The sequence below is a fragment of the Bubalus kerabau genome, chromosome 22 (genome assembly GCF_029407905.1).
Source record: "Bubalus kerabau isolate K-KA32 ecotype Philippines breed swamp buffalo chromosome 22, PCC_UOA_SB_1v2, whole genome shotgun sequence".
NCBI classification, from domain to species: domain Eukaryota; kingdom Metazoa; phylum Chordata; class Mammalia; order Artiodactyla; family Bovidae; genus Bubalus; species Bubalus kerabau.
The window spans coordinates 54,024,001-54,047,279 of record NC_073645.1 but is presented as its reverse complement, the minus strand read 5'-3'; the positions used below and the strand labels follow the sequence as shown (position 1 = coordinate 54,047,279).

Sequence of the window (23,279 nt, the reverse complement as noted above, 5' to 3'; positions counted from 1 at the left end):
AGGTGGGAATGAACCCTCCCCCCACCCCCATCCCCAGGCCCACAAATCCAAGGCCCAGATTTTGCTCAGACCTGGAGATCCCGCTGGCCTTCTGATGGAAGTGGTGTCCTTCCTGAGGATGAGCAGCCCTGGCCAGAGAACAGTGAGGAGAAGTGGTGCTCTGGGGCCCACGTGGAGAAGGCCAGGGAGCGCCGGGACACACAGCTAGGACAGCACTCCAAGCACACAGAGCAGGCCTCCTCCCCTGCGGTGTGCACACGTGGGCCTGTGTGTGTGCATGTACATGGGTGTGTGTGTGAACCTGAATGTGTGCGTGTGCGTGTGCCTGGGGGTGTGTGCAGGAGTGCACCTGGGTGTGTGCACGTGTGCGTTGTACCTGGGTGTGTGTGCACCGGCATGCACTTAGGTGTGTGTGTGTGTGCACATGGGCATGCACACTCCCACACATGGCTGTGTGTGCAGTACTGGGACAGGCAGCAGTGCACACCTGAGCGCTTCCACGTGAGAGTGGACATGAGAGGTATGCTTGTGCTCACTTGTGTGCAGGTGGGCCCCCCGCCAGGGGTTTGCTCAGGGTGAAGTGTGTGTTGGGTTAAGGATGGGGGGGGTCAGTCCTACAGCAACTTTGAGAAGGGGTTATGGTGCCCCCACCCAGCTCTCAGGACCCAGTCCCCTGCCCAGCACACATCACACCTGCCTCTCTCCACTGTTCCAAGGCACTCAGAAGTGACCTCCCTGCCAAGAAGGCTATGAGCAATTCCACAGAGACGTCAGTGACAGAGTTCATCCTGCTGGGCTTCCCAGAGCTGTGCCACGTGCGGGGGCTGCTGTTTGGGTCATTCCTCACCATCTACATGGTGACCATCCTGGAGAACCTGGTCATTATGGTGACCATCAGAGCCAGCCGTCGACTGCACACGCCCATGTACTTCTTCCTGGCCAACCTGTCAGTGCTGGAGACCCTCTACACCTCAGTCACCACCCCCAAGCTGCTGGCTGGCCTCTCGGCCTCAGCAAGGACGATCTCCTTCTCAGGCTGCCTCACCCAACTCTTCCTCTTCCTCTCCCTTGGCTCCTCTGAGTGCTTCCTCCTGGCCAGCATGGCCTGTGACCGGTACCTGGCCATCTGTCGCCCCCTGCACTACCCAGCCATCATGGACTCGAGGCTCTGCCTGCGCCTGGCCCTCGGCGCCTGGCTGGGTGGCTTCCTGGCCTCCTGCGTGTCCACGGCTCTCATCTCCCACCTCAGGTTCTGCGGCCCCAATGTCCTCAACCACTTTTTCTGTGACATCTCACCCCTGCTGCAGCTCTCCTGCTCTGACACCGCCACCATCGAGGTGCTGGACTTCGTGGCAGCCCTCGCTGTGCTCGCCACCTCCCTGCTGGCGACCGTGATCTCCTACACCCACATCGTGGCCACGGTGCTGAGGATCCCAGGAGTGGCTGGCCGCCAGAAGGCCTTCTCCACCTGCGCTTCCCACCTGATCGTGGTGGCCCTCTTCTACACCACCACCATCTTCATGTACACCCGGCCTCACGCCATCAGCTCCTTTGACCTCAACAAACTGGTGTCTGTGGTCTACTCCGTTGTGACCCCACTGCTCAACCCCATCATCTACTGCCTCCGGAACCATGACATCCATGAGGCCCTGGCCAAACTCCACTGGGCTCCCGGCCCCTCCTAGCACCAGCGGCAGGAGGAGGAACTTCAAACCCTCCCACCCTGTCATCTGCTCACCGCCACCAGCCCACACACCAGGTGGGCCACAGCTCTCTCCCACCAGCACAGCCAGCGAGCTCCTCTCCTCCCCCCTCACCCTGAGACACAGTAGCAGCAGCCAAGCCCCAAAGGCGGCAGCTGCCACTTTCAGGGAACTTCAGCACCAGAGCAGGGGACAGCTCCGCAGCCCAGGATGAGCTGGGCTCGGCTCTCTGATGTACTTTAGTTTTAGAATTTCTGTCTGGTTCTTCTCACAGTTTCCCTTTTCTCTATCAAATTCCCAGTCTTATTTCTTTCCTGTGCACATGTACAAGCTCCTGCGTTCTGTCCATGATAACCTGCTTTCTGTACTGGTCTGTCTTCTGTCTAGATTGCTTTGTCACCATGGTGTCTGCAAGTTCTGAATATCTGGCGTGGTGAATCCCTCTTCTTTGAACTGCTTTTTCAAAATGTTTAAATTTGACTTTTATCTTTTTGTATGAGCCCCTGAGTTTCTTAGTTTGCTTGGGCTGCCATAACAGAGTACCACAGGGACGTCTCTGGCAGTACAGTGGTTAGGCTCTGTGCTTCAGTCCTTGGCTGGGGATCTAAGATCCCACAAGCTATAAGGCACAGGGAAAAAACAGTACCACGGACAGGCTGGCTTACACACCAGAAATTCATTTTCTCGCAGCAGCTCCCAGAACCGAGGCCACAGTCCTGAGCGGAGGAAGGGGAGGGGAGATGTGCAGGCTCTGCCAGCCCCTCCTTGGGGAACAGAGCCCTGCCCAGCACCCCCAGAGCACACTCTGCTTCCCCGGCTCTGCAGAGGCGAGGGCTCCCCAGTTCTGGGTGTTGGGGCTGAGTGGTCGACCACAGAGTCCACAGCTTCTTCAGGGCATGGCTGTCTCCTGGGCTTAGGCCTGTGATCAACAGAAGTAGTGAAAGTAGGAAGCGTTCCTTGCTCATAATTTTTGACAAAACATATTTAAAGGCTCTCCACTAAATATGATATCTGCTGAGGGTTTATCTGAAATATAGCTTTAATCAAGTTTAAAAAGTCATTTCTATGACTAGCTTTCTTAGCATTTTCCCCCACAAATGAATGTTGATGGAAATCAAATCAAATCACATAACAATATGTAAGTGTATCAGATCAACATGGTGGACATCTTAAATTTACAAAAGGTTACGTGTCAGTTCAGTTCAGTTCAGTTCAGCCGCTCAGTCGTGTCCGACTCTTTGCGACCCCATGAAGCGCAGCACGCCAGGCCTCCCTGTCCATCACCCACTGCCCGAGTCTACCCAAACTCATGTCCATTGAGTCAGTGATGCCATCCAACCATCTCATCCTCTGTCGTCCCCTTCTCCTTCTGCCCTCAATCTTTCCCAGCTTCAGGGTCTTTTCAAATGTGTCAGTTCTTCACATCAGGTGGCCAAAGTATTGGAGCTTCAGCTTCAGCATCAGTCCTTCCAATGAACACCCAGGACTGATCTCCTTTAGAATGGACTGGTTGGATCTCCTTGCAGTCCAAGGGACTCTCAAGAGTCTTCTCCAACACCACAGTTCAAAAGCATCAATTCTTCAGCACTCAGCTTTCTTTATAGTCCAACTCTCACATCCATACATGACTACTGGAAAAACCATTGCCTTGACTAGATGGACCTTTGTTGGCAAAGTAATGTCTCTGCTTTTTAATATGCTGTCTAGGTTGATCATAACTTTCCTTCCAAGAAGTAGGTGTCTTTTAATTTCATGGCTGCAGTCACCATCTGCAATGATTTTGGACCCCCAAAAAATCAAGTCTGACACTGTTTCCACTGTTTCCCCATCTATTTGCCATGAAGTGATGGGACCAGATGCCATGATATTAGTTTTCTGAATGTTGAGCTTTAAGTCAACTTTTTCACTCTCCTCTTTCACTTTAATCAAGAGGCTCTTTAGTTCCTCTTCACTTTTTTATGTGTCACTTTCTTACGTGTCAAATATATTTCAATTAAAAAAAAAACAAAAAAAAAAGACATTTAAAAATTAAGAAATGGCTCGTTTTTGCTCAGGCCTGTGGCACATCTTCATCCTGCCGGGAAGCTCTGTGGCCACCGATGAGACCAGTAGGGGCCTGGTAAACAGGACAAGAACACACACAGGGCATCACGGAGCCGCCCTCACCGAGCGCCTCAACAAGGGGGCTGCATGCCGGAAAGTGGGGCTGAAGTCCAAGAGCCAGACTCTGCCTTCAGGATGCGTGTCAGGATTCAGTTAATGAAGAATGGCAAAAAACTCTCAGCTTTTATACCTAATGGTGGTTGTTTGATTTTATTGAGGAAAACGATGAAGGGCTGGTTGCTAGATTTCATCACAAAGGTCATGCTGTTGGTGACATTCCTGGAGTCAGCTTGAAGGTCATTAAATAGCTAACGTCTGTCTTTTGGCCTCAATTCAACATTCAAAAAACTAAGATCATGGCATCCGGTCCCATCACTTCAGAGCAAACAGAAGGGGAAACAATGGAAACAGTGACAGACTTTATTTTCTTGGGCTCTAAAATCATTGCAGACGGTGACTGAAGCCATGAAATTAAAAGATGCTTGCTCCTTGGAAGAAAAGCTACAACAAACCTAGATGGGATATTAAAAAGCAGAGACATTATTTTGCTGACAAAGGTGCATATAGTCAAAGCTATGGTTTTTCCAGTAATCACGTATGCATGAGTGAGTTGGACCATAAAGAAGGCTGAACGCTGAAGAATTCATGCTTTTGAGCTGTGGCGTTGGAAAAGATTCTTGAGAGTCCCTTCGACTGCAAGGAGATCAAACCAGTGAATCCTAAAAGAAATCAATCCTGAATATTCATTAGAAGGACTGATGCTAAAGCTCCAATACTTTGGCCACCTGATGCAAAGAACTGACTCATAGGAAAAGACCCTGATGCTGGGAAAGACTGACGGCAGGAGGAGAAGGGGGCGACAGAGGATGAGATGGCTGGACAGTACCACTGACTCAGTGGACGTGGGTTTGAACAGGTTCTGGTGATGGTGACGGACAGGGAGGCCTGGAGTGCTGCGGTCTGTGGCGTGGCAGTCAGACACGACCAAGCGACTGAGCAGCAAAGACGAAGGGAAGAGGAAGGACCAGGACCGTGTGCTGGGAGTGAAGGCACGACAGCAATACATTTTCATAATCAGAAAAACAAAGAAAGAAAGAAATGAAATGTGCCGTCTTCTTTTTCTGAGAAAATCATGAGTGTTTTTCTCCCTTTGTGCAGTAATTAGTAAAGTGTGTCCACAGACTTGAAACCACCTGGACCTGAGAGTGGTGACCTGCTTTTAATGTACTGTTGGGCTCAATGGCTAATATTTGTTTTTATGTTTTGGTTTTTTGGGCATGAGGCATGTGGGATCCCAGGTCCCCAACTAAGGGTCGAAACTTCACCCCTGCATTGAAACGCAACGTCTTCCCACTAGGGAAGTCCCAGTGGCTAGTATTTCATTTGAATTTTTCATGTTAATATTTAAACATAAAATAGTCTAAATTGTTTCCTGTGCTTCCCTCACATCTCAACAGATAAGGCTTAGCTCCTCATGAAAGGGCTCATTAGCCTCCCTCCACGGCTCCTCTCGCAGAGTGCCCTTGACCCTCTGCCTCTGAAGGGGGAGTCCATCAGACGCAGAGTCCAAAACCACGCCCTTTCTCTTCTATCTGCCGTCTTGTTTCTGTTCACCTAAAAAAATGTCCTTCACTTTCTAATTCAGTTCTGTTGGCTTTTTGCAACCTTGTTTTCAGAAGTTCTTACTTAGTCTGGACCTCTGTCATAGCATCCTGTTCTTATACAAACACAGTATCTCCCCCAGTCTTTCTGAGCCTATGGATTATTTTTGCTTTTTTAGGTTTTTGTCTCATTCCTCAAACTTCTTGAGCCTTTTTCCCCTTTTCTTTGCTGTGGTCTTTATTGTGCTGCAGACTTTCCTCAAATGTCTGATAAATGCCGACTGCTATTTACACTTTAACACGAAGGCTGTCTGGGAGCCGTCAGGACGAGCCGTCAGCCTCGTCCATTGAGAACGAGGGAGCAGGGATGTCCCTGGGCTGGGGGCCCTCTGAGCGCAGGTGACAGAGAAGGTGCCCGGTGTCGGCTGTGGCACTGCCCGACCGGGAGGCGAGGGGGCACGGCCCTCACTGCCCCTGGCCTGCCCGCCCGCCCCGGCTCCGGCTCCGAGCAGTGCGGCCGCATGTGCGACTGTTCCCGGCTCGCGGTGTCCAGGAGAGGGCCCAGGCCCGGCCCTGCCCTGGGAAGCAGGTCCGTGCGGCCAGGAAGGCGTGCCACATCCCCTCCCAGGGCCAGGGAAGGGGGCAATCACAGTCAGACCCCATGGGCAAAAGCAAGAGAAGGCGGGCTCCCAGGGGACACACCGGAGCAGGGGACCGGTGCTGAGAGGCCACAGCGGTGACCTCCCCGCAGGCCCCACGTGGCATCCTGATCTCGTCAGAGAAGTGCCCTTGTTTCCTGGAGGTGAGCAATTCACTGGGGCTGTTCTGTGCGTGGGACCAGGGAGTCCACCAGAGGATGCAAGCCTTGGACGAGCCCCGCCTCTCCCATCGCGCATCGCCACAGCAGCCCGAGGCCCGGGGCCAGCAGGTGCCTCAGGCGAGGCCCCTCTGGCCCAGGACAGCGTGGGACGCGGCGGCGCTGAGCCTTCAGGAACCACAGGATCGGACGGAAGCTGAGAGAGACGGTGTCACAGAGGCCTCTGCGGCACGGTGCACTCCTGACACCGTGAGAGCCGGTGTCCCCAGGGGGAGCGGCTCAGGCGAGGCCTAGAGTCTGGGGTTGGGAGGGGGCCGGGAGGAGACTCGAGGACAGACAAACCTTGGGAAGCAAGACGGAGCCAGGCCCAGAGGTCCAATCTAGCAGGGACCTGGAGGCCCGCTAGCTGGAGCAGTCGGGTTACAGGTGGTGGGGCCGCCTGCAGGTCCCTGGAGGAACCTGAGCAGCAGCCCTGGAGGCGGGAAGAGGGGTCCCAGCTCCCCTTTCCCAGGCCTGGAAGGGGGCCTGCTAGGGCTGGTGCTGCTCTGGGTCTGGGACGCCCTGGAGAGCCGTCCTCTCCTCTCTGGGCCTCGCGGTCAGGGGCCCGTGTGGACACACCCCCGGGAAATGGAGGGAAAGAGGAACTGGAAAGGATGTGAGGGAGATAGGGATTGGGGTCGGGCAGGAGGGTGCGGGGTGGGGGAACGGAGTGTGCGAAGTTGGGGTGAGGACGGATGCGGTGGAGCTGGGGGTGCGAGGTGCTGCAGACCGTGGGGCTGACTGGTATCGGGGGACCAGTTAGGGTGGGGGTGCGCAAGGGATGGAGGACCGGGCGGCGAGTGGGGGGGTGCTGGGCAGAGGGGGGCTGCGCCTGCGAAGGCCCGCCCCTGTCCCCTCCCTCCCGTCCCGGGGATGAGCCTCCGCGTCTGCCCGCCCCACGCCAAGGGCGGAGGCCGCACGCACATCCCCGCTCCGCTCGGCGGCGCCGGCCGGGTCTCCGCCACAGCCCCCCTTCCGCTCGGGCCGCGGTCCTCGGAGCCGCCGCGGTTCTGCCCCAGGCCTGCGGCTGGTAAGACCGGGCGGTGGGGGGGGGGGGGGCGCGTCTGGGGCAGGGAGGCGGGTGGAGCCGCCGCCCAGGGGTCGCCTCTGGTCCCGGCCCAGCTGCGAGCCAGGCGGTAGCGGGAGGGGCGGAGCGCGAGGCGGAGCGGGCGGGAGGGGGCGCCAGGCTGGACCCTGCCCGGGGTGGGACTGCGGCCCCGGAGCCCGGGGAGGGGCCTGGGAGAGCGACCGAGGCTCCCTGCTGGCCCCTCTTCCAGACCCTCACCCGCTTCCTTTGGGCCCTCGGACCTGGAGACGCAGCCTCACCCCACGGTGGCCAGTGGGCCTGCAAGCCCTGGAGCGGCCCACATGTGGAGCCCCCTCCCCAGGCCTGAGCGCCCTCAACCACAGGGGGCTCGCAAGCCCCATCCTCTGCCCGCACTCCACGCCCCACACAGAATAACCCCACTGCAGAACCCTCACCCCCACCAGCCCCTTCCCGGCTATTGAATAAGACCCCCATCCCCGCCCAAGGCCCCAGGCCCTCATCCTCAGGCAGGCCTGCCCCCAGCCCACCCCAGCCCACTCCCCACTCCTCCAGCAGGCGAGGCCCCGCGTACCACCCAATGCCCAGCCCGCCCCTGACCACTGAGCTCCCTGTGCCCGGGCCCCAAGCACCTCCCTACCTCCCCAAGTCCTCTGTTCCCAGCTCCTGAGTGCCCCGTCCTCACAGAAGCTGAGGTCTCCTTCTCCGTCCTGCAGGTTCTGCTCCAGGAACATGAACTGGGCGGCCGCCGTGTGCTGGGCTCTGCTGCTAGCGGCCACCTTCCTCTGCGACGGCAGTGCAGCCAAAGGTGGCCGCGGTGGGGCCCGTGGCAGCGCCCGTGGCGGGCGCGGTGCCGCGAGGGTGCGTGTGAGGCCAGCGCCCCGCTACGCCGGCTCCTCAATGCGCGTTGCCGCGGGGGCGGCGGCGGGGGCCGCGGCGGGGGCAGCCGCAGGCCTGGCTGCGGGCTCGAGCTGGAGGAGGGCCGCGGGGCCGGCGGAGCTTGGCACGGAGGATGCGGAGGACGGAGCGCCCGGCGGCAACGGAACGGGGCGAGGCGTCTACAGCTACTGGGCGTGGACCTCAGGCGCAGGGCCCATAGGCCACAGGCACCTCTGCCCACTGCTGGGCGGGGCCCTGGGCGCCCTGTGGCTGCTGCGGCCCTAGGCTGGGCCGGGCGTGCCAGGGCCAGAGCCGCCCCCAGCCTGTGCCCTCCTCCCAGGCACCGCGCCCCGACCGCCCCTCCCCTCCCCTGCCCACAGCCAGGAGCCTAGAGCAGTGTGGGAAGCTCTGGCCCCTCGGCCTGGACCTGTGACACCTCCCGCCCGAGCCCCTCCCCATCTCACATCCTCCCAGGGGGCCAGCGGCCCAGCAGCTCCAGGATACCCTGCCTCCTGCTGGGGTTAATCCCCCCAAGCCAGGACGGCAGGCGTCCTGCGGTTCCCGCGCTGGTCCACGCTGGCCGGGCGCCTACCACTCCACAGGCTGTTCAGGCCACCCCAGCTCCTCTGAGCCCACCCTGGACACTTGAGTGCTGAGGGCGGTGCTGACCACTGGGCAGGGAGGCGGGCCCTCAGGCTGGGCTGGTTCTGCCACAGCCCAGAGGACATGGTGCCCCCCGCCCCCCACAGAGGCAGCCCCAGGGACTGAAGGACTTGAGGAAAAGCGCTGGTCACCCATCCAGAAAGAAGGGGGGTGCGTCTGTGGATCTGTGAGCCCAGCATGGCCCCATGCTCTCTGGACACTCCCAGAACACCCTCACCCAGGGTCTGCCGGGAGCCTCGCCCTGCCTGTGGACCCAGGGGCCATGGCCCTCTCTGGGCAGACGGTGCGAGGCCCACTGCTGGGGGAACCGGGGGACACGGCCCAGAGCAGCCTCCGAAGACGCAAGGTTTGCCCCTGGCTCCCGACGCCCAGGGTGAGGCAGCCCTGCCTCTCAGGTGCTTTTGCTTTTCCCTCCAGCTGCCGACCTGCCCCAGGGGTGTGAGCCAGCCTGGGCCCAGGCTCGCCGGCGCGCCCTCTGGCTGGAGGAGCCCCGGGACCCTGCAGGACGGCTGCAGCCCGGCTCCTGGTTGGCCGGGCTCTGCCTCCAGAACCCGCCCTTGCCTGCCCCGCGCCGCAAGGCCTGTAGACTCAGCTGACAGATTCGTGTCCAGACCAGCATCTCCAGGAGCCCTGCCGACTCTGCCTTCCCAGCTGGCCCTCGGCTCTGGTTGCAGTCAGGGTCTCAAATTATCCACGGGGCCTGGACCAAGCATTTCTGTCCAAAGGCCCAGGCACCAAGCTGCAGGACACAGGTCCCTGGAGCCTCCTGTGTCCACACTGCCAGATGCCCTCCATCCTCCCAGACTGAGCTCTGGGCTCCGCAAGACCAGCGGGAGGTGGCCAAGCCCAAGCCAGGGCCTCAGAGGTAATGTGTGAAAGTCTTAAACAGGAGGTCCCATCAGGGCAGCTCCTTGGCGACTCAGCCCTCCCTGATGGGCCTGGCCGAGCTGTGCTCAGCCTCAGACGCCCACGAGGACACGGACTATGGCTGGTCCAGACCCTCGCGCACCTCTGCGGCGTGCACCGCCAGCATACTGCACGTGCTGGAAACACCGCTCATGTCAGGTGATTCTACTCAACAACCCGACTTCAGGAGCATTTGGTGTCTGCAGCCACACATCCCTGAACGCTTCCCACCCCACGGGGCAGGATTCCGGCAGGAAGCAGGCGGCGCTCAGGGTGGGCAGCCTCAGGCGAACTGGTGAGTGTGCTGGGCGGGGAGCAGCAGGACCTAGAGGGCCGCCTACAGGAAGAGGGGCCTTGGCGGAGTGCCCGGGAAGGTCGCAACACCACTGGCCACAGAAGAGCCGGAGCTGTAACCAAATGCAGTGCCCATGCCCACCACCCTTCCCTCCCCGCCCGCTTCCAGAATGTGCAGGCTGTGGTGGTGACCTTCCTGCCCCTCAGGTGTGAGCACAGCAATGCTGGGTGCCGTCTCATTAGCTGGAAGGTGCTCGGAGGCGGCGGGAAGGCCTGGGGTCTCCACTGACCACCCTGGCTTGTGCACAAGCCGGGCTGTGAGCAGAGTGGCCCTGGGCACCAAGGGGACGGGGCCGCTGGATTCTGCCGCGGCTCCTCGGGACCTCCTGTGTGTGTGTGTGTGCACGCTTCAGTGGTGAAATAAACTCTGCTGCCAACCAGACCGCTCCTTATTGCAGGACCAGGACACTCAGGAACCTGACACACGAGCCCTGGGTGCTGAGCATTCGTGTTGTTTTTCTTGGCAAGGGGCCCACGGGGCTGCACAGTGAGAGGGCCAACCCCGGAGCCTCCTGTGTCCACACTGCCAGCTTTCTTGGGTGTGGCGCCCAGATGCCCTCATCCTCCCAGACTGAGCTCCGGGCTCCGCAAGACCAGAGCGAGGTGGCCGAGCCCGAGCCAGGGCCACAGAGGCAACGTGGCCGTTTGAAAGTCTTAAACAGGAGGTCCCGGCAGGGCAGCTCCTTGGCGGCTCAGTTCTCCCTGATGGGCCCAGCCAAGCTGTTCTCAGAGACAGGCCTTTTAATTTAAAATTTTAAAATTACAGATGATGGTTTCAACTCCTGAGAAATGCCAGCTTGTCCTTAGGAAAGGAGCTGAGAGGCACTGAACACCAGAGAGTGTCCCCCCCGGGCCTGGCACACGGGATGCCCACCGCCCTGACGCCCACACCCAGGCCTGTCCGCTGGGACCAGGGGCCAGCTGTGGGGCAGGAGGACTCGGCCTCCTTCCTGGAACAGAGACCCAGCGCGGTGAGCAGCGTGAGGACTCTGGGAATCCAACCCCAGCTGCAGAGCTGAGGGCAGGGGCCAGGCCCTCCCACCAGACCAGCTCACGACTCCTCTGCGGAGCGGCCCTGCAGGAGGTCGCGGTCCAGCATCACGGGGCCCAGCAGCCCGCTGCGGAAGGCCCGCAGGAAGTCTCGGGCGGCTGCAGGGTAGTCAGGCTGGATGACGTTCACGTTCCCTGGGAAGGCAGGAGGCTCAGGTGAGGAGGGAACCGAACACGGGGCCCAGTCCAACCCCCTCAGGCCCACGCAGGTGGGCCTCTGCACAGCACATTCGGGAAAAACACCTGAATTCACAAAAGTGAGGGCATCATGGCCTGGAGCTTCCAGAGGAGGTGTGGCCCGCCCTGCAGGCCCGGCCCCTCCCCTGCAGCCAAGGCAGACACCCCTCCCCCGACTGCCCTGGGCCCAACCCCTGCCCAGCCCCGGGGCTGCCCGTCTCACCCGTGCCCGTCAGCACCTTCACCTTCTGGGTCTTCCTCAGCTTCACGGCCACTCGCTTCAGCACGCTGGCGATGTCGTCACAGGCCTCACCCAGGCCGTAGTGCTGCACGTACCTGCGGGCGGGCGGCAGTCACTGGCTCTCCAGTGACCCCTTCATGGGTGCCAGTGACCTCCTTGCAGAGCTGAGGGCCTCACCGACACCCACCTTCCACGTGGCCACAGGCAGCTGCCCCGAGACCCAGCCCCACACCGGGACCCTGGGTACAGCTGCCAGGACAGCTGACCGTTCGAGGGGGTCTCCCTGCAGACCCTAAGCAAAAGGACCGGAGTGTTCCCGATGACAGTCCCAGGGCAGGAATACCAAGACACCTGCCACCCGAAGGTCAGGGGCAAGAGCTGCCAGGCGCATGCAGCGGGAAAACAGACCCGTCGGGGGAGAAAACCGGTCAGCTGGAACCGCCCCAGACGCCAGAATCCACAGAGACCCTGAATCAGTTATTAGAACTGCATTCCCTGTGGTTACAAAGCAAAGAACCCACACAGAAGACAATAAAAAGAAGTAATCCGAATCTAACGTGGAAGAAAACTCTATGAAACACACGCTGAGGGAATTAAAGCAGCTCGAACTCCGCAGGGGAGAGGGCGAGGGAGCTGGGGACCCAGCGGCGCTGAGCCGGCGCTCCTGCAGCCAGAGCGGGGGATGGAGCCCTGCACCCACCGTCAGAGCCTGGTGACAGCCCTGCGTGGACGAGGACAGCGGCCGGAGTCAGCCACACGTGCGTGACACAAGCCGCACAGTCGGGGGTGAGAACCAAGGGCTGAGTACAAGCACAAGAAGCAAGAGGAAGCCGTGCCAGTGCCGGTGTCATAAACCGCCCGAGCGCTCGGCAAGGAGAAACTGTTACAGCCGCCAGAGCGTCGCACGTACAGAACAGAGGAACAGGGGCAGGCTCTCTCAGAAACCACTCCTCTGCGGACAGTCCGTCCACCTAGAACTCCGCCCACGGGGCAAACTCCCTCCAAAACGGAAGGTGAAATGAACACATCCTCCAACAGCAGCTGCATGGCCACTGGCGTCACAGGGAATCCTCGGCAGGGAGATGGCCCCAGAGGGCGGGGGCCCAGAGCAGACGGGGCGAGCCGTGACCCGTGAGGCTCAGGGCAGACTGCCAAGACTGAGTCTTCACTTTACATCCATGTCTCAAGAAAGCACAGCAGCATGTCTGCCACAGACAGCAACACGTGTCGTAACACTGGCCCACAGGCGAGGTCTGCAGACGGGAAAGGCCCTCAGGCCTCACGGCACTCAGGCCACTGCGATGTCCTGCAAACCCTAGAGCCACCTCCGCCCAGGTTCTAGGTAATAAGCTGACAAAAAGGAATCATGAAAAGCGTCTGAGGGACTTCCCTGGTGGTCCAGGGGCTAAGACACCACACTCCCAGTGCAGGGGGCCCGGGTCAATCCCTGAGCAGGGACCAGATCCCACAAGAGTCCGCGTGCTGTGACTAAAGATTCTGCAAGCTGCAACTGAGATGCGGCGCAGCCAAGCGAGCTAAAGAGAAGGCATCTGACTGATCTAGTAAAAGCCAGAGAGAGACGAGAAAAGGCGCACAGAACAGCTGTGACAAAGCCAAGACTGAAGATGTGGCCCTAACGTCAGCGACCAGCCAGACACGAGTGGCCTCAACACCTAAACTAAAAGCAGAAACGGCCAGACGGCTGAAAAGCAAGGGCCGACAACATGCAGCAATAAACATTTTAAATGTAAAGACACGCCAGCTCAAAGTAAAGACACAGGGGAGAGGGACACACGAGGGAGATTTCAGAGCAGAGACTATCCTGTCCAGGATACAGGAGGTCATGTCCTCAAGTCACCAGGAGAACACAACGACCTCCCCGCGACGCGGAGGCTGGAGACGTGAGCAGGACCGGCGGTGGGGGGCGAGCCCACCTCCTGCCCACGGCAGTAACAGGAAGACAGGCAGCAACGCAGAAACAAGGGAGGAACGCGGACCGGACAGCAACCGACAGAACAAAAACCAGAGGTCAGAAAGTGGGGACCAGAAGCTGGTTCTGTGGGGAAACCAAATAACTGGCCTGACGTCCTCAGGGTCCTAAAGGACATCTCTGGGGGCCTGCAGGACACAGGCACTCTCACCATCCTCGCTGGTGAGGGCAAACCAACTGGACATCTGCACAGCGACCGCCTGCACTGCCCAGTGTGAGAACACGGATGGACCCAGGGATGAGTGCCCGGCCAGGCGGGCACTGCCGGCAGGGAGGCTGCACACGTGGCCCCCCCTGTGGGACTCCAGAAGGTGCAGGAGGCAGGTGGGCAGGGAGGGGTCACACGGGAGCACAGGAGACTGGGGGCTTCCTGGACGTGTAACGGCTTCACGTGACTTGGCCAACAAAGGTCCATCTCATCAAGGCTATGGTTTTTCCAGTGGTCATGTATGGATGTGAGTTGGACTATAAAGAAAGCTGAGCACCAAACAACTGATGCTTTTGAACTGTGATGCTGGAGAAGACTCTCGAGAGTCCCTTGGACTGCAAGGAGATCCAACCAGTCCATCCTAAAGGAGATCAGTCCTGAATATTTATTGGAAGGACTGATGCTGAAGCTGAAGCTCCAATACTTTGTCCACCTGATTCGAAGAACTGGCTCATTTGAAAAGACCCTGTTGCTGGGAAAGATTGAAGGCGGGAGGAGAAGGGGACGACAGAGGATGAGATGGTTGGATGGCATCACTAACGCGATGGACATGAGTTTGGGTGGACTCCGGCAGTGGGTGATAGACAGGGAGGCCTGGCGTGCCGCGGCTCATGGGGTCGCAAAGAGTGGACACGACTGAGCGACTGAACTGAACGGCTTCACAGGTGCACCCACGTGTCACAACCCATCAGACTGTACACTAATGAGCACAGACTGTCTACGGCACCTCACGGTGCTGGTTTTCAGTTATGCTTATGAGGCTGGGGGACAGGGCCTGCGCCCTGCACTCACCCCAAGAGCTGGTGCCTGTTGAGGGTGTAGAGAAGGAAGTCAGCCAGGGTCTCCTCGCCCACGAGGTGGTCCAGCACAGTTCCTGGGAACAGGCAGCGGAGGGGGAGTGCTTCAGCTTGCTCCCTGCCCTCCCCACGCCCGCAGTCAAGTGGGAGGAGGGCGCCCCCTCCAGGGTGGGCCAGGATGCCCGACAGGCTCAGAGGGTGCCAGGGGTGTCAGCTGTGAGCAGCCAGGCCAAGCACAGGCCACCCAGCCTGGGAGCCTGGGGGCCTGGGAGCCTGGGGGCCTAGGAGCCTGCTGTGGGTGGTGGGGGTCAGGCTCACCACACAGGGCCAGTTTCAGGCCTGTCTCCACGCTTGGAATCTGAGGAGCCAGCACCCCGGGGGTGTCAAGCAGAAACATCAGCGGCCGCTCACACACCTGTGGGCAGAGGGTAGTCAGCTGGCCTTCTGCCTGAGGCTAGAGAAGGCCCTGGAACCTGCCCCCCAGAGTCACTGCCACCAAGCTCTCAGCATCCCCACAGGATGCCACTGCTGAGTGATGTGGAGAACGAATAAGGGCAGGAGCCCAGCAGCCACCTTGCCCCAGGAGGACAGGCTCTGCCCTGACCCTACTTGCCCCTGGGATGGAAGATACCTGAGCCCTGGCCCAGGTATGGTATGAGGACAAGGCCCTACCTGAATCCTGGACATCACAGCTCTGGTGATCCCAGGCTCGCCGCCCACCCTGGTGGCTTTTCCTGCAGGATGAAAGGGAGACGTCAGTCTGTCAAGCCCCCAGGCAGATATGCTAGATGAGCAGCGATGCACATGGGTGCCTAGCGGGGCCCAGCGAGGCCTCTGCAGGGTGAGAACCGCCTCCCAGGCGCCACGACCTGCTGAGGCACAGCCGTGACAGCTGGCCAGGGCTGCCTGTTGGCATTGCCTTCCTCCCTGCAAGGCCGGCACTGCCCCGGGATCGCCCACAATGGCCCACCCGTGGGGCGGCTCCTGACACCGGCCGCCGCGGGTCCCAGCTCAGGGCGTGTCCCAGGCAGACCCTCCCCGTGCTGAAGCAACACTTGCATCCATGAGCACGCGGACAGGTAAACAAAACGTGCTTCGTCCACACAAAGCAGTGTTATTCAGCCTTAAAAAGGAGGGTAATTACGACTCATGCTACAACACGGGTGGGCCCTGAAGAGTTAGGTTCCATGAAATAAGCCCAGCACAGTTCGGATCCTGTGAGTCCAGGTATGGGGCACCAGAGGACCAAATTTATACGAGAGAAAGTAGACCAGAGGTTCCGGGGGTCCGGAGGGCAGGCCCAGTTGTGTCTGGAGGCTGCCAGTGTGAGGCTTGCACAGCACTTAACGTGCTAACACCAGTGATGTCTTGAAAGCCACAATCACAGGCAAATAAGCAGCAGCTGGCTGCAGCAGCGCCCCAGCTGGCAGCAGAGCCAGCCTGAGCTGGCGGTCCCGCACAGCTCCGTCTCAGGGGTTCCCACAGCACACACTCATGCAGAACACGAGTCAACACGGACTTGGCCTCAAACGCCAGCAGGCATGAGACACAGGCCCGGAGAGCCCTCCCCAGGTCCCGGCCTGATGTCTCACCCACGTCTCCCACACGCCCTGAGCAAGCGGGACAAAGAGAGTGACGGAAGGACAAAATCGCCCACGTTTAGAAACTGCACATATTAAACATTTAAAGACAGAAAGCAGATGAAGTATAAAATGTATCAGGCAATGACTGTCTCACCAGCTGACTGCACACCAAGCTGTCAGCTGGGCCTCCTGGTGCCAACAGCCCCCTCAGTGAGCTGGGGTCTCAGGCTCTGGAGGGTCGTCCCAGCACGAGAACCAGTGCCTGCCCCCCCCAACTGCAGAAGTACCTTTCCTGAGGTGCTGCCTCCGCAGGGAGTTGATGAGCGAGGACTTGCCCACGTTGGGGACCCCGATCACCATGATGCAGGACTCCACGTGCTGGAAGCGCAAGGGCAGGGGGTGGGCACCACCCAGCCCCGCACCCCCATACCCCCGGGGCACCAGCGTGCCCACCTGGGGCCGCCCCACCCCACCTGCCAAGACCCGAGGGGGGTCCCCGGGCTGGGCTCAGCAGCGGGCCCGGGTTTCCCAGCGGAAGGGGCGGGCCCTCGGCCAGTCCTGGCCACCAACCTCTCCTCGGTGATGGCGACAGCTGCTCCCAACCAGCTCCATGGCCGTCGGGACGACCTGCAGCCAACAACCACCAGGCACCTTCCGGGGGCAGCCGGCTGCCCTCGGCCCCTGGAGGCGGCACTCCCACCAGCGGCCCACCACCGGCCGGCGTGGCTCCACACACGTCACACGCAGGCTGTGCTCTGGGGAGGGGTGGGGGTGGCCGGGGCCCTGCCCTGTTCTTCCCCAGGAAAGAGGAGAGCCCGAGGGGGACAGCGGGCACTGCCACGCCTTCCAAAGACGCATGACAGCCGCGGAATTCTCCAACTTGACCGGGAAAACAGGCACAGACCGTCCATGGCCACCTCCTACTTGGGACCAAAGGCATCTCTCGGCCCGACCCTGCTGTTCCCACCCCCAGTCTGCCCAGCCCAGGAGGTGACTGTGCCCCAAACCCAACAACACTCTGCTTCCTGCAGAAGCACAGTAATCTGTGGTGTTTCTTTAACATTTTAGGCAGAAGCCTCAGAGCACAAAACAGAAGAGACCCACCTGTTTGACATTTTCATCCTTCACACAGTTGGTAAAAACAACATGTTTTATGCCTTCTCTTTCTAAGTGTTGTATAATTTTCTAAAAGAGACAAGACGTTTCCAATTCAAACACCAAATGAAGACATGGGTGGCGTCATAAGCTAGAGTCTGAGGATCTGCTCAAGGGCTGGGGACTCGAAAGGAGGCTGGGCCACCAGGGCAGGTGGCCTGAGGGCACGTCAGGGGAGGGCAGGCCGGCCCCGGGGCGCCCCTGCCGCGGGCTCTGTGGGAGGACACAGGATGGGGCCACACCAGGTCATCCGAAACCACCTGCAGCCCCGGAGACGCTTGGCGCTGGTCTCCACTCAGTCACATCATCGCTCCTCGCCTCCCAACCAGCTTCCACAAAACAAGCCCCACTTACACTAAGGTTTGAACCCAGCTACAAAATATGTGGAATACTTTAAAAGCCCCAAAGTAAACTGACATTAACATGAACTTACTGGCCTAAACGTGAAGCAAAATCACTGTATGACTCTTATTTTTACAACCAGTACTGCACTGTTTGAGAGCCCCTTGGACTGCAAGGAGATCCAACCAGGCCATCCTAAAGGAGATCACTCCTGAATATTCACTGGAAGGACTGATGCTGAAGCTGAAGCTCCAACACTTTGTCTACCTGATTCGAAGAACTGACTCATTGGAAAAGACCCTGATGCTGGGGAAGACTGAAGGTGGGAGGAGAAGGGGACAGCAGAGGATGAGATGGTTGGATGGCATCACCAACTCAATGGGCATGAGTTTGAGTAAGCTCCGGGAGTTGGTGATGGGCAGGGAGGCCTGGCGTGCTGCAGTCCATGGGGTCGCAGAGTCAGATACGACTGAGCAACTGAACTGAACTGAACTGCATTGTTTGATCAGCTACTAATTTACTTAAAGGAATAAAATAGCCACTCATTGATTCAGTTAGTTTTGCTGATTTTTTGTTTGCTGTGATGATGCAGATGAAGGTCAGGCCCACAAAGACTTCGTGAAGTCACACTGCAGGCTGCGTACAAATCTGCATGGGACCCCCCCCTCCCAACCTGCATAGGCAGACACGGGGGTGGAGTTTAAAGAACTCAATGTACCACAGCCAACTAAGAAACCAGAACGCGTTCCTGCTGCTGCAAAAGGAAAAGCTACACACACACAAAAGCTGGCTCGATTTCAAGATTCTGAACCTACTCTCTATGTTTCTCTTACTCAGGGACAATAGGAGACATCACCCCTGGATGCTGTGTCCCCATCCAGCAGGGCTCGGGGACACCCCCAGTTGCTTTGGGTCTCACACCTTCCAGATCACTCAGGGGGCAGCAGGCAGCCCAGAGCTCAGACCAGAGGTCTGGGAGGACACAGGGAGCCAATGCTGCTGCACCAAGAGGCCTCTGGGTCGGAGAGCAGGGTGATGGCCACTCGCCCCAGGAGGCAACTGAAACACGAGCGAGTGAAAGTTAAACAAGAGACAGGCATCCATACCACAGCTGCAGCCACATGCGGCGTGCTCACAGCCTCGAGGGCCCTGCGGCCGCTCTGTGGGAGCGCGGCTCCTCCCCTCGCCCACGGCTGGACCCCCGCTGAAGGATACAAACTCTTTGGTCACCTGGATGACAGGTTAGTCTAAGGCTAGTTTGCTAAAGCACGCAGGCCTGGGCAGACCAGACCAGACATCCAGTCAGATTTGGGCCGTACCTGCTGCTCCTTCAGATCTGCCAGGTCCATTTTGTTGAGGACGAGCAAGTGAGGCTTAAGCCCAAGGGTTTCCTGAAACAGAGGGTTTCGGCCTGACAGTGGGATGTGGCAAAATTAAGGCAAAATTCCATCAACTTGACCACCAATTGACATACTTTCCCTTGTCTTGTTATGCAGACTGGACCTCCTACAACAGGACACCCTCGGAAGGAAAGGACAGTGCAGAAGCCTGTCTGGAAGCAGGTGCGCTCCAGCCAGCCCAACCCCGAGACCCAGCCGACCCCAAGTCCTGCAGTCACCGCCTGAGGGCCACCGAGCCTCTGCAGGCCTCCGGCGCCTCCTGCGGACAAGAGGCAGGGCAGCGCCCTCTCGTGGCTCCTCAAACAGGAATGATGGCGGCAAAAACACACAGAGCTCAGCGGAAGGTTTTGTGACTAGACCACTGTTTAGCTGCCAAAAGATCTGGTCAGTCAGGACAAGTGCCTCCCACGAGTCCTAACCAGTGTATCTCATGCCACCACCGCCACCCCTGGGCGTCTGCATGGAGACCGCCAGTGAGCCCACCTCCTCACATCAGGGGCAGCCCCTTCCTATCCCCGCCAGGGCCCCGCGCTCACTGTGACACCGGCACGTCAGGGGGGAGCTCTGCGTCTGCGTGCTGGGGGTGCTCAGCCCTTTCCTGGCGCCTGTCCCAGGAGTCGCGAAGCCTCAGCATGCCAGGTTCCAGGCACCCGGTTAAGCCGCTGTGTCCCCACACACAACACAGGGACAACAAAAACAACAACTTACTTTCTCCATAAACAGCGCTCTGCCCTCAGAGGTTAACCAAGCCTGAGCTACCTCAGAACACTGAGCTCCCTCAAGGGGCCGTCCTGGAGAAGTCAGGACACCCAGCGAGCAGAGGAGGGCGAGGCAGAGGCGGCCCCGCAGCGCACGGGCAGCAACGGCAGGCGTGCTCGTCCAGAAACCAGACATGCAACAGCCAGCACGCCCTTCTGACTGGCATGAGATACTGTACGAACTGCAACATTTAGCCTACGGTAGAGAAACTGGAGAGTTTTCTCAGAAATTCCAAGTACAGATGGTGATGACTTTCAAACCAACACCTGTGTCTTCTAGGGAGCCTCTAAACACAGCTCAGGTAAATACAGCAAAAACACGGTGTGCAAAGCACGCTCATTACTGAGGGAGATCGTTCCCCCTTCTGGTGCATCCTTTCGTACAGGAAGGAAGCCTGGTTGGCAGCCACTTTCTAATGGAGGCGTCATATCCCACCTGGAGCCTGCTACTGCTGCAGCGAGTTGGAAGGCACGGGTGTGCCAGGCGGAAACCTGAGACGAACGAGCTACCCTGTGTCAGAGGGAGCTTCTGGGCCCCACACCAGGGATCCTGACTCACTGGCCTGGAAAGTGGCCTGCTGCTGCTAAGTCGCTTCAGTCGTGTCCAACTGTGCGACCCCATAGATGGCAGCCCACCAGGCTCCGCTGTTCCTGGGATTTTCCAGGCAAGAGTACTGGAGTGGGGTGCCACTGCCTTCTCCAGGAAAGTGGCCTGGATATTAGTATTTTCAAGAGCCTCCCGGGGGAATTCACCAAGAAGTTCTCACCACCAGCTGGGGTCCTTCTGTTCGGCACAACTCCGACTCCATGAACCTGGAGATGGCATCCGACCCCGTGGTCTGGGCTCAGGATGCCACCACCCCTCACTTCAAACAGCAACTGCAGTTGAGGTTTGGAGAAAACAGCAAAATTCTGTAAAGCAATTATCCTTCAATAAAAAAAATTAATTAAAAAAAAATAGCAACTCCAAGTCCAGGTTGTCACCTGTCACTTCTGACCAACAGGCCTGAATCAGGGGATCCCAAGACCCTTCCCTGGGTTCTAGCAAAACTAGTCTGGACAGCGGCTCAAGAAATTGAGAGAAACATTTTATTTATTGGATTAGACTTATGATCTGGCTTCCCTAGTGGCTCAGAGGTAAAAAAAAAAAAAAATCGGCCTGCAATGTAGGAGATGTGTGCAGGACACACAGGTTCAGTCCCTAGGTGGGGAAGATCCCTTGGAGAAGGAAATGGCAACCCACTCCAGTATTCTTGCCTGGAAAATCCCATGGACAGAGAAGCCTGGCGGGCTACGGTCCATGAGGTCACAAAGAGTTGGACACAACTTAATGACTAAACAACAAAAAGGACACAACTCTGAAGCAGCCAGATGGAAGACATGTGCAGGGCGAAGGCTGGGAAAAGACGTGGAGCCTCCCCCGCTGCGGGTGCCTCTGCCTGCATCTCCACCCTCTCAGCAACCAGGAAGCTCTCCCCACCCCACCCCCCAACAGTCTGGGGTTTTCTGGCAGCTTCATTACACAGGCGGACAGAGTGAAAGGCTGACCTTTGGTGAGTGAACTCAACCTCCAGGGCCTAAGGCGGGGGTGGCAGGGGTAGGACTGAAAGTTCTAACCCTCCCATAGCAAGGCTGGTGCCCCCAGCAAGCAGCTCCCTCCTTAAGGGACCAAGGTCTTTTCCAAAACCACCTCATTAACAAGAGACACCTTATCACACCCCTCACGTTGGAAACTCCAAGACTTTCAGGAGCTCTGTGCCAGAACCAGGACAAAGACCAAATAGGTACTGCTTATTCTAAGCGATTACTTCACCACCACTGAAGGATATCCGGGCGTCATGGACCTCGATGATGCAGTCCACCAGCCTCAGGCTGCTCTGCATCTTCTTCAGCCCTGGAAAACAGAAGAGGGCCGCCTCAGGGGAGGACGGGTTCCGAGCCTTTAATGAAGCAACGCTGAAGAACAGTTAGCCGCTGCACAACGTTGTGTTAAGTTTCTCCGGTGCAGCAAAGTGAATCAGCTATACAAAAACACTGCCCCTCAGCGTCCCTCACTCAGCCAAGCCCAGTCTTTCGGGCACACCTGCAAACATCCCTTGTGGCTGGATCCCTTGTGGTTCAGACAGTAAAGAGTCTGCCCGCAATGCGGGAGACCCAGGTTCGATCCCTGGGTCAGGAAGAACCCCTGGAGAAGGGAATGGCAACCCCCTCCATTCTCATCTGGAGAATTTCATGGACAGAGGAGCCTGGCGGGCTACAGTGCATAGGGTTTCAAAGAGTCGGACAGGACTGAGCGACTTCATTTTCTTTCTTTTCAAACATCTCGCCTCCACCGCCTGCTTCTCGCCCGCGGTCGCCCCGTCCCCCTAATGGAGGGGCGGCGTGGGCCGAGGGCCGCCACCCTCTCACACCCGGCGGCGCTGGGCCTGCAGGCGCTCTCGGAGCCAAACTCTGAGAAAAGTAAGAACCTCAGAGGGTGCAGGCGAGAGACCGCCAGCTCGATCTACGCCTCAAGGTGCTCAGGTAATTAAACAGCCGACTTCAACCTGGAAAGTGCTTTCCTAGCCCTGCCTTATTCCGTCCCCAAATAACGTCCAGGAAATTGCGTCCTTTTCCAAGCAGGTGGGGACACGGGCTTCGAGCCGAGGAACAGGGCCTGCCGGGGTCAGCTCACGAGCCCGCCCCGCGGTGGACCCGCGAGGAGCCGGGGAAGCAGCGCGCCCCGCCGCGCCTCACCCTTGGCCATGTGGCCCGGAAACCAGCGCGCCACGTCGCGACCTTCCAGAGGGAAGCTCTCCCGCCAGGCCGCTCGCACGGCGGCGCAGAGAGTCCGCGGAGACAGCCTCATGGGTCCGCGTCCCAGACTCCGTGCAGCACTACGGACCGCTCCACCCACGGACCTGTCCGCCGGGCCCGCGCGACCCCGCACAAGGGTTCCGGGGCTCCACGCGGCCGGCGCGGCCCGCGCATGCGCACGACGCTGCCTCGGCCCGCAGGAGGCGCTTAGCGGCCAGTGCTGGAGCTGGGCCGGGACCGGGGCTGGGGACGGGGCTGGGGACGCGGCTGGGGGCCGGGCTGGGTCCCTCGGGCGGGCTTCAGGGAGGGCTACGAGCCAGGGCCGCACCCGCGCAGTTCCGGGAGTTCTCAGGGGTCCAGTCTTCATTAAATTAAAAAATCCTGGTTCTTCCTTAACCGTATTCTGAGTGACAAAATTTAGTAGTCCGCTGTCAATTTGGTCCTTTTTACAAACTTGGTTAAATTTTTTCAGATATTTTAAATTTAGCTGACAAGTGTAAGATCCTCTTTTTCAAGTACTCTGGGTTTTAATGTAAAAACTCTTTGCAAACGCTGCAGTTCTGCTAAATTAAATCTCTGAATGCAATAAGCCTGAAATTCTCTTAATTGCAGCAATACTCAGTCTAAGTACAGTCAGATTTTAACTTTTTTTTTCTTTCTTTTTTCCGCTGT

The 23,279-nt window shown here is 58.6% G+C and overlaps 2 protein-coding genes and 1 pseudogene across 7 annotated transcripts; 2 read left to right on the top strand and 1 right to left on the bottom strand.

Annotated features, from left to right (window-relative positions):
• Nucleotides 1-277: 277 nt before the first annotated feature.
• On the top strand, nucleotides 278-1,685 carry LOC129636488 (olfactory receptor 6B1-like; annotated as a pseudogene).
• A 6,304-nt stretch (nucleotides 1,686-7,989) lies between these two features.
• On the top strand, nucleotides 7,990-8,472 carry SPRN (shadow of prion protein). The gene has a single exon (XM_055559920.1). It carries the CDS (start codon nucleotides 8,041-8,043, stop codon nucleotides 8,470-8,472), a length of 432 nt encoding a protein of 143 aa, XP_055415895.1. The 5' UTR covers nucleotides 7,990-8,040.
• A 2,361-nt stretch (nucleotides 8,473-10,833) lies between these two features.
• On the bottom strand, nucleotides 10,834-22,746 carry MTG1 (mitochondrial ribosome associated GTPase 1). Of its 6 annotated transcripts, XM_055560225.1 has the most exons (12): nucleotides 22,548-22,579; nucleotides 21,625-21,705; nucleotides 20,579-20,690; nucleotides 18,973-19,044; nucleotides 17,261-17,341; nucleotides 16,727-16,783; nucleotides 16,444-16,534; nucleotides 15,246-15,307; nucleotides 14,892-14,988; nucleotides 14,569-14,650; nucleotides 11,561-11,673; nucleotides 10,834-11,295 (listed from the first exon to the last, which is right to left on the bottom strand). In XM_055560225.1, exons 3-12 carry the CDS (start codon nucleotides 20,618-20,620, stop codon nucleotides 11,162-11,164), a joined length of 831 nt encoding a protein of 276 aa, XP_055416200.1. In that variant the 5' UTR covers nucleotides 20,621-20,690; nucleotides 21,625-21,705; nucleotides 22,548-22,579; the 3' UTR covers nucleotides 10,834-11,161. The 6 variants fall into 6 exon arrangements, with proteins under 6 accessions (XP_055416200.1, XP_055416198.1, XP_055416197.1 ...); XM_055560223.1 differs by lacking the exon at nucleotides 20,579-20,690 and having other exon boundaries at nucleotides 21,620-21,705; nucleotides 22,548-22,745; XM_055560222.1 differs by lacking the exon at nucleotides 20,579-20,690 and having other exon boundaries at nucleotides 18,973-19,077; nucleotides 21,641-21,705; nucleotides 22,548-22,744.
• Between the last annotated feature and the right edge of the window lie 533 nt (nucleotides 22,747-23,279).